Below are 10,537 nucleotides of genomic sequence, written 5' to 3' on the forward strand. Positions count from 1 at the left end.
TTTAAACTTGTGTTTATGTCCCACACACTATTTCTACTATCTTACTTTTCTTAACTGACTTAACCGAAGTCCAAAAACAAAAGTGCACGTTAATAAAATACGAACACAATAACCTACAAATTATTGATTTGAATCAGGTAATTAAATGTAATTTACGGTATTAGTGCGGAACAGTGGAGAACAAAGTGAAACAGGTTGGTTTACCAAAATACTGCAACAGAATTGTGCTTACTGCAATTAACTTCATGATTCAGTGCCAAATCTGTGTATATATACATTCCAAACTAAAACATAAAGCAAAATGTATAGGTGATTTTATTTTTTTAATGGTGGCTCAGAAATTAGATTTACAGGCACTTTGATTTACATTCATAATTTGAAATAAATCATATTTAACAGATAAGCAGTCTTTTCTCAACTATACCCAAAATGACATGGCACATTTTGAATTTTCACACAATATATAGTATAGTATATAGTAACAAACAACACGTGGTAAACAAGCTTCTGTTGATAGGCTAACAAAGGCACCATTAAGCATTTAGGTTGCTCAACAAGCCACTTTATGAACACGCCTAACTATGGAATGTCTAAACAAAGCTCACAATTTCTGCCCTCACTAAATTAACGTTACATGATTCATTTTAGTGTAGAAGGCACATTTATTGGCAGCAATTTACTGTGAAGCCATGGTCTCGGCTCCTTTAATGCACAGGCCACAATTTAATTTCAAGTTGGACGCCCTACTAAAATAACCCATTACCAATGAGACCTCTAATTGAATCTTTTATACATTTAAAAAAATTTCTGATTTGATTTTCGACCCGTGGGGCAGAACACAACTCGGGCCAGACTAAATGGCCTGGCGGGCTTGTTCTAAGTAGAAGAATGACAACCCTTCTATAAACCATCTATTAAAAGCCAGGGCTTTACTTCTTTCACTGATATGGACAGAAAACAAATGGTTTATTATGATCAGTGATTAAATAACCTTAAATACTGATAATAAATTAAACAGGTTAAATTGAAGGCTCCAGTGTCGGTGCCACAGAGTGCCTGTGGAGCAGCAATTCCCCTTCCTCTAGGCTGTTAGTTTGATCTCTTTGTAGTTTAAATGTGTTGTGCTGGAGTACATTTAACCAGTGGACTCGTCCAATTGTTAACGTTCATTTAAGTTGCACTTCTGAAGTCATACAATCATGGAGATCTTTGTAGGACACATCTTCAGACTACTTCAGGCCCACCAGCTGGCAGCTCTTCTCCCACAGCTCAGCTTGTAGTTCAGAGTCATAGGAAACGTCTGCTGAGCGTCTCTTCTCACCGTTGTACAGGTAGCAGCTGCCCACGCCCTCCAACTCTGCCGCGGCGGCAGCGTAGATGGCTACAGCGGCGCCTTCTGCTGGCGTCTGAGGAAGGGGCCACAAATGAGTTCAGCTTCCCAGGAACCTCAGTGGCACTCACAAAATAGATTCTTTCTTTGACTGGAAAAGAGGTTTAATCACATGCTTTGGAAGCAGTCAGACGAAGATTAAAAAGAACCCAATTGGAAACCGAGACGAATTGGGGCCTTTTAGGAGGGTGTAATTTAATTTCTATGTTCACACACCACCATGGTTTGGGTCTTTTTTTTTTTTTTTTTTTAATTTAAATTCAAGTAATTTTTTTTTTGCTAAATTCACAGAAAAATATTTTGGAGACACCGCAGCAGGGAAATGATTAATGACAACAGAAATGCAAGTTGGAGGCAACTGGATGTGGCTGATACTGTAGATTAAAAGCAAAAACAAACTAAAAAAGCCAAAACCAACAAATAGTTTCGGTGGATAAACGTTACCCTGAACAGTATCTTGGCCACGGGCTTCTTTGCCGCCTGCGCGAGGCTCCACAGGTTGTCGTACAGCGCTGTGTCGACCATGCCGGGGTCTACGGCGTTGACGGTCACTGGGAACCCACCAGCAGTCATCTGCTCCTGCAGGTAGTAGGTGAAGAGAACCAGCGCCAGTTTGCTCTGAGCGTATGCACCATGGGAACTGTAACACTTCCTGCGGACGAGGGACAGCAGATCATCGCACTTGGAAACGAACATTAGTTTGATCTGAGTGATTTTACTGGGGGTGAGAGAACAAGCTGTTCCTCCTGAAGGTTGTACCTCCTGTTTAAGTCGTTCATTAGCATGATTCCTGAGTAGTGCGTCGCGGAGGACATGTTGACAATCCTGGAGCATTGGCCGTGTTTACCCGACTTCTTCAGGATGTCCAGCAGTAGGTTGGTCAACAGGAAGTGGCCGAGGTAGTTGAGGCAAAAGTGGAACTCGAACCCATCTTCTGTTTGTCTCTCGGGGACCAGCATGGTTCCAGCTGCGCGGGGGAGCACAGAGGAACGTTTAGATGGGGAATAAACGTAAAGCCAATACAAAGGCAGCCTACCGTTGTTGACCAGAACGTGAAGGGAGAGCCCTCTGCTTCTGAACGTATGGGCAAACTGTCGCACTGATTTCAGAGAGGTCAGATCCACATAGACAAACTCGGCTGTTGACACAAAAACAAATAAAAGTGTTTACAGTTACACACTGTTCACCACAGATGGCATTTCATCAAAACCTGAAGGAGTGTTTTTCTGATTCGATTCATCTCTGCTGTGAGGTTTTTCTTTTTTTCCCTGACATTTTCATTGGAAAGAAAAGTACTTTTGGAGTTAGGTCTCCTGCTGTTAGCACGGATTCCTGACAGAGCTAATCCTGTAAAGCCACCCTGACTAGGTTTCAGAACTGTGCGTAATGACCTTATACTGCATTACAAGATAAATATGCTATCATGAATCAATGATGTTAATTACAAATTTGAATTTTTGTTAAAGTTGATCCAACTGCATCAATAAGCATGACTAGAAGTGATGCAGGTGCAGCAAAATACTAACAGACATGTTTATTACCTTTACCCGCGTTCTTATCTTCTTGGATCATCCTGACAGCTGCTCTTCCTTCTTCTTTTTCAATCCCCACTGGTGTTGATGAAGATCAGAGAGGGTTGGTAGATCTTCATAACTCAATAATAAGACTTATCATACACTAAACCATAGCTCCTGTCACCTTTTTCACAGGTAATTAATATACTTGCCGCCTAAAATTGACCACCGGGGCTCCATTAGTCAATCATAACATATTAATGGCACATTTCAAACTGCAGTAAGTTGAAATTGTTACACAGTGTAGCTCAGTAGGCCCCTTTGCTGCTAGACATGCTTAAAGGATGATGTAAGTTCCATGTGGACCACAGGTCATGTTTGTCCTGGACAGAAGCCTACCTATGATAACATGCATGCCCAGGCTTGCCAGGTGTCTTGCCGTCTCTAAACCCATTCCTCTGGTACCCCCCGTCACAATGGCAACCCTTCCATTTTGCTTGGGCAAGACTGTGTAAGAGGGAAAAGGACCACATGAGAACATTATCCATCTTTGGGATTTGCTTTGATAGCAAATATAGACTGAATCACTCAGATAGGAAACACAGTTTAAATCATTCCAGGGTCAAAGTCCAAAGTGGCAAACAAAACTTTTTGATGTGTGGCAAAAGCAGAAAAACAATCAGAGCAACCACAGATTTTTCTCGCTAAATATTGATCTGTTTTATCGGTGATGTTATCAGTGACACTAAATCTATATCCTCACACTGCTGCTATTTGCAGATTGGTTTTGATCCACAGTCCCACTCAGTACAAGCTTTCTTTCTCAATGTCTCAGAGAAGGGCTGAAAAGCAGCAATCCCTCTGCTGGGACCTTCTCATCTGGCCAATTGTTCCCTTCGGGCCCAGATAAAACATTAAGATTGATCTCGGATTTGTAAAAGCTTGAGTAGCTACTAAAAACCTGCAACAGGGATGCAATTAAAAAAGGAGAAAAAAGGATTTAAAGTTAAAAAATAAATGCTTTTACTTCGACATCATACATTCATCATCATTAGTGTTGCAATATGAATATACAGATTATTTGTTCTTAAAATAAATGACGTTTGAAGACACGTTTGCCAGTTCTGTAGGTTCAATAGTTGCTGAGACCTTTTCTGTATAAATGCTGGCTTATTAGATGGAAAGTAGTGATCATCAAGTCGTCCTTTGAGTGGCTTCGAACTTGAAAAGGTCTCAACCCATTTTCACAACTGATTTCACTTTCAGGAAAACATTTTTTAAAAAAAACAAAAAAAACACCATTATTAAAATGTATTTTATCAATTTCATAAATGCTGTCAGAAGTCCAGCAGTATTGCCCCAAACCCATCCATGGCCTTGAATTTCAGCAGTTTTTTGCCACACTTCCACTGACTGTATCAGCTCTAGTCTACTTTACTCGCATTTCCACTGAGAAAATGGACCCGGTACCACTTTTCTCGGTACCTGAACCTTCTGGGTTCCAAAAAAAAAGCAGCCGGGTTCTTTTCAGATTCCAGAAAATGATGTTGACACATTGCAGACACAGTGGTTGTCCAGGGGGGCTGACATCACTGGCGAGTCACATGCGCGGCAGGTTTCAGAAAACTCAAACCCACCATTTTTAAAACACCGCATCAGCAATGTGTGCGTTTCTTAATTTTAAAATATGGGAGGGAGAGTTGCATCAACCGTCATGGGGTTGCAGGAAACTACACAGAGCGTTGGAATTTTGTGACATTTAGCATTTTTTACGGTAGTTATTCCACGAGTTCACTTTTAAACAAACAACTATATTTAGAAAGCAACGTTGTTGCAAATGAACTAGCGAGTTATCCACCAGTGCCAACTCTGTCCGGCAACAATTGATGAACGAAACGAATGGTAGTTTTGCTTAATAAGTTATCTTTGTGTTGCAGTTGTATTCTGATTGCGTACTCGAGTTGTGCATGTATTTAAGTGTTGGACTTTGCACTTTGCAATGTGTCTGGATTTTGACCCTGTAATACATATAATGTGTCATGATTTTGATCTCTTCTGTTATGACTGGCAATACAACAGCAAGTGCAAAGCTAATATTTAACAGAGTTGAACAACACGCTTACAGCAATGGGAGCCCTGCGAGGCAGGAGCAACGAGTGTGTGTGTCACAGCAGTTAAGCGCGGAACTCTTTTGGAGTGGAAACATTCCTCAAAGACAGTGGCGGCTAACAAAATCAAGTAACGCTGAGCCGATACTGACAGTGGAAATGCAGCATTAAAGTTGCTCATGTGAGAACAGACTGTTTCTCTGCCTGCACCTTTAAATGCTAAGTATCTCCATCGGTCAACGCCTGCCTGGCCACTACCTGTCAGGCCAGGAGCTGAATCAGAACAGCCTGTAGGAGCCCTGTTTTCCAGGACGCCTTTGCTTTCCATATTTTTTAACTTGGTAGGCTTATATATGAACAGATCAGAAAAACACATTTTTCATAATATGGAACCTTTAACTTCAACACATGCTACACCTACACAGTAGAAGCTAAAGACCTTTTAATCAAGACGACTTGATAAAATAACCAGGTCCTCTACAGAACCTTGTTTCTACCCCTCATTAGTGCATTTTGGTATTAAAAAATCTGATACTTCTTGTTAGTTTTAAAACTTCCAATTCAACGATAAAATCATTCAAGTGGCATTCCCAGACAAGTTCCCTTACGAAATGCTGTTGGAATCATCCTCGCAGAGTTCTGGCTCGTGGTAGCTTCGCATGTTCTCGTACACGAAGACCTGTTGATCGACTAAAGCTGGAGCGATGCGGTTTCTTTTCCCGCACAGAACGGCTCCAGAGGAGCTAAACAGCCTGTGACAAGGCACACTCGTAGCAGGGATGCACCAGTATTTCTGCAGCACCTTGGGGAGGGTGGGGAATAAGTGCGCGTGACTTGACCACCACAGTAAAGGATCTTCGTTCAAACCGAGAACACGTTGTGATTTGTAGTTGCTTAGTTCTTCTACCACCTGCATGTGTAGCTCCTCCTGACTGTGATCTGAACCGGGCTGACAAAATATCGCAGCCAGAGGGTTTTCTTGGACCGCACTGGTGGGCGCTTGGTCTCTAAGAGGTGTGAGCTTTTTGATTGGTGGCTCATCAGATACCGAGGCAGAATCATCGAGGCATGGCCGCGCTGCAATTTGCTTCTCCAGAATTGCCTTTGCCTCTTCAATGACATCGCTCTCAACTTTGGAGCGGTCCTGGATAGTTAGAAAAGGCAGTTTTTTGTAGCGAGGATCCAGGAAGGTAGAGATGTCCAGGAATGTTGAAAATTCAGGTGATGACTGTGAATATGTGCTCGACAGCACTTTTGAAATAACCTCTTTTGTCATGCTTATTTCTTTCGGATCCCCTTCCTTGACCTTGAGGGTTGTGTTGAGCAGCATGTGAAGCACAGGTCGCACCATGCTAATTACCGGATACTGACAAGACAATATCATGTTGGCCACAACTTTAAAAGGCTGAAGGACTTCAATCAAGCCTTCCAATAGCACCCAGTCAGGGCCATTGCAGCTAAAATTTGGGCTGCTAGAAACTTCTCTCAGTGCTGCGGTCACTGCAGCTTGTTGCTCTTTGAGTCTTCGTAGCATTGCTAACGTGGCTAACCATGACCCCCCGCGGTCTGTGATAAGAACGCACTGAGCAAGGTTGTACTGCCTCTGTTTTTCTTCCAGAACATGCATCATCGTGCCTCTGAAATAATCAATGAGTTTGCGGCAACATCCAAGAGCACCGTCGACTCTCGGCAGTTGAAACGCTTCATCCATCGCGCGATTGATGGTGTGCCCAAGGCAAGGCATTTCCACGGAAAGCTCCAGAAGTGAACAAGCTTTGACGATGTCTACTGAACCATTTGTGGTGGCCCCGGTAATTTTGTGAGTTATTCCCCAATCAACAAAGGTTTCATACATGGCTCGGGTGATGTTCTCAGCCGTGTTGTCCTCCTGAACTTCAAAGGTTTTAAGACACCTGTTGATCACTGAGAAGCCACTTGTGTTGGCGTAATTAACTGAATGTAGGTAAAGGGAAATGTATGTTCTATTCTGAGTTTGACTTTGCCAAAGGTCCGTAGCAATGCCGCAGTACGCCACACTGGCAAGTTCACCAAGGACCACGTCCCGGGTGCGGCTGTACATCTGAGGAAGCATTTTAACCAACAGGTCACTTTTACATGGTGGAGAATAGCCCGGATCAATTGTAGTCATTAAGGTCTTGAAGGATGGTTCTTCAACAAGAGAAACGGGGTACAAGCCCTCACAAATGAAGGTGACGATGGCCGCTGTCAGATCACCGTGACGTCTGTTTTCATAGTCCAAGCTTTGACGTAAATTGCTTTCTTGGGTCAAGTGTTGAAGATTGGAGACTGAAGGCTCGGTCTTTGTTCTAGAGAATACGGTGCCGAACACCTCACGTGCCTGATCCGAATTGCTCTTCACGAACTCGCTGAACTCGACAGGATGGTACTTTTCAAGGTGGTATGAAAGGTTGGAGGTGTTACCAGAGTAGGCTATTTGATTCATGCATACGCGACAATATATCCGTTTCCAGTGCAATATGCAGCCATCTGCATCTGTGTCAAATCCAAAGTATTTCCAAACTTTACTTTTTGCTCGCGGATGTGCGACCAGATTAAGGCCAGAGCATGAAGGTCCTAAACTTTTACCCTCCATGGGTTCCTTCAGGATGCCGTCACCTATTGAGAACCTAACAGGGATAGTGAGATAAACACTTCAGGATGGTGACAAAAACATTGAAACAATTGTTAAAGCCATGCTTGAATGGGACAATTAATTATTTCATTGCTTACATGTAGTTAAGAGGGTGGTTATTTTCTTGTACTCACTAAATCTTTCCTCAAACTACCATCTTTCTTCCTTCATCACCCACTGCTGTTCAAGGTTCAGCACATTTTAATGCTTGATGTAAAATTCAAAGCCTATTGTGAACCTTCTTGGCACCAAGACATACAATACATAGCTATTTAGGTAAATCCATGTAAATCGCCTTGAGTGAGTCACGATCTTATCTTAATCATATGCTTTGAATTATTATTAGCCTGCATTCTTTTTGAGATTACAAGAACAAAAGCTTCAGGCTCACCAGTGAAAATGGCCTTTCGTCCTGCTGTTGGGCGGTGAAAACCTCCAATTTAATTAACCAAAAAACAGCCACACAATGCTAAAGTCTGGGTTGTGGACTACATTATTTTCATTCGTGACAATTTCCATGATATTCTGTCCAAGAGATCCAAGCCAGAAAAAAACAGGATACTAACATGAAGTGACTACATCACCTGTTTATTTATCTGTATATTTCTGAAGAATATGCAGAGATTCTCCTTGATTCCTCAACATGTATGATGCACAGATTTTTTATGTTTTGGGTTGGTTTGAATGTAATTACACTGTTATTGTTTTTTTCTTTCTGGAATTTGATTGATAAAATTTCTCTAGACTTTTCCACAGTGGTCTTTTCATGGCACATGACACATACTGTGCAAAATAATCGCACCTGGAAATGGAGATTATACTTCTTTCTTTATTGTGATATATTGTACAATTTTTAAGTCGCAATAATCAAAACACTCAAAGTCGACAGGACTTCATTCTTGCTAAAATAGCATAATGAACACCGAGGTCAGCAATGTTTGCATGTAGAAATAAATATAAAATCTACCAGAGAACTGCTGATCGACTTACTAATGATTCAAAATGAAACACTGAAAATCAGTTTATTTAATTAGGCACACCAACAAAGGTGTCAGGTTCTTTCTCCAAAGCTACATTTACAATAAATTAAAATATAAAAATGACCAGACCTGGCAGCGTGAAGGACCTGTTAAACATCTGATAGACCAGCACTTTGATTCCACAGAGATAGAGCCTGAGAAGAGGCAGCAACACCGAGTGCAGCCACATTCCTCCGGTTCCGACAGAATTTCGCCCGACTGGTCTTCGTCTGTTTGTGCGTCCAATAAATAGGTCCGTGTCGGAGCCTGCGCGGGGGAAACTACTTGGTTCCGCCCACCAAAACTACGTTATACAATAGTATGGGAACAGTGCAGAGGGTTTAGCGTGACCAGAAGTCACAATTTGAGTTTATGTACAAACTGCTCTGTGTTTCCCCCGACATAATGTCACTAAACGCGTTTCTTATTCCCTAAGGAATCTCTCTGAAATATTTTTTCCCCCAGCAAGGTGCACAGACAACTCACCTTTTCTCACGTGGTTTGGGATAATAACACACACCTTTTTATCAAATCCATTTTCCTGTTAAAAGGGAGTTTTTCCTTGCCACTGTTGCTTGTTGGGGGGTCAGGCCCTGGGATTCTGGAAAGCACCTAGAAACAATTTTGATTGCAACAGATGATATATATGGAAAATAAAGATTGCTTGATTTTGTAGCGTGCGATCACAAGATTCCAGATCAAGCAATGTCAAAAGGGGAATTTTCACATGACACTATTTCAGACACGCACATTAGAATGTGACAGGGTCAGGCTTTGTCTACACAACAGAATACAGATATCTTGAATGAAATCTTTTTTTAATGTCAGCCCCAAAATCATGAGTTTTTATATGATGGTATTTCAACTTGCTTGGAGATGAAAAGTTGTTACTAAGACAGCAGTTGTCCATACTATCCCGAGTTCACTGGACCTCTCTGTGATATGGAGCAATGCTATTGAATATTGTCGATGAATTTTGTCAGGTATCCAGGTTGAAGAGAATTCTTGGCTTCACAAGAGTCAACTGGGCTTCCTTTATGGTTTTTTTTGAAGATGCTTCACCTCTTGTCTGAGAGTCTTCTTTAGTTCTAATTTAACTGGCTTGAATCCCACATTTATATATACTGTGTAGTTTACTTAGTGCTGTCATTATTGGTCATTGGTCCTAATTTGTATTGTTAAAGGGGCGTTAATCATCCTGGTCATCATGTAATGTTAGATGTGAACGATGTTTCTGGGGAGGGATTCCAGGACAGGACTGTAGGTGGCTGCAACCATGTCGAAAGCCTCCTCCTTTGGTCAGTGAAGGGGTTTCCAGTTTAACTTAGATGGCCTTTTATAGTTTTCTTTCAAACCAGCTTTCTTCTCTGGCCAAATCATGAGAGTTGCTGTTTTGAAATGAGTGTCTTTTATCTTTTTAATGTAGATGGACAGCTGAATCCTGTCCTGAGGGGTTGGCAGTCCTGTGTTGGGCCATGCATCTGTGCAGTGGCTGTTTAGTCACAGCAATGTACAAATCTGAACATTATTCTCTGGATTGGACAGCAAAAACCATGTTAGTTTATTCATATCTAGGTATTTTATCCATAGGTTGGACCAGTCTCTGAGTGTGTTGCTAGGTGTAAAATGTAGAGGGATGTCTTGTTTCTTGGAACTCCCTCGGAGTTTTTTCCTAATGCCATGTATGGTATTAGAGTGCTGTTGCTTTGCTTTTGTTTGCTTTGTTCTTGTACTTTGCTGTGGGTTTAAGAAATGCCCAACCAGGATAACCAGACCTTTTCAGAGATTTCCTGACATTGTTCCCCTCCTTCCCGTCGTCCCTCAAAGGTGCCATTTGTGCCCAGTGGTACAAG

The 10,537-nt window shown here is 41.8% G+C and overlaps 1 protein-coding gene across 3 annotated transcripts; it reads right to left on the reverse strand.

The window, feature by feature from the left end:
• Positions 1–304: 304 nt before the first annotated feature.
• dhrsx (dehydrogenase/reductase (SDR family) X-linked) lies at positions 305–8,933 on the reverse strand. 3 transcript variants are annotated; one of them, XM_057027142.1, is made up of 7 exons: positions 8,775–8,933; positions 3,304–3,411; positions 2,932–3,000; positions 2,427–2,528; positions 2,150–2,357; positions 1,835–2,042; positions 305–1,406 (listed from the first exon to the last, which is right to left on the reverse strand). In XM_057027142.1, exons 1-7 carry the CDS (start codon positions 8,872–8,874, stop codon positions 1,230–1,232), a joined length of 972 nt encoding a protein of 323 aa, XP_056883122.1. In that variant the 5' UTR covers positions 8,875–8,933; the 3' UTR covers positions 305–1,229. The 3 variants fall into 3 exon arrangements, 2 of the variants coding, with proteins under 2 accessions (XP_056883122.1, XP_056883123.1); XM_057027143.1 differs by lacking the exon at positions 8,775–8,933 and adding an exon at positions 5,621–5,784; XR_008949654.1 differs by lacking the exons at positions 305–1,406; positions 1,835–2,042 and adding an exon at positions 5,621–7,660 and having other exon boundaries at positions 2,285–2,357; positions 8,775–8,932.
• Between the last annotated feature and the right edge of the window lie 1,604 nt (positions 8,934–10,537).

This window comes from Takifugu flavidus, chromosome 3 (assembly GCF_003711565.1).
Source record: "Takifugu flavidus isolate HTHZ2018 chromosome 3, ASM371156v2, whole genome shotgun sequence".
Lineage (NCBI taxonomy): Eukaryota > Metazoa > Chordata > Actinopteri > Tetraodontiformes > Tetraodontidae > Takifugu > Takifugu flavidus.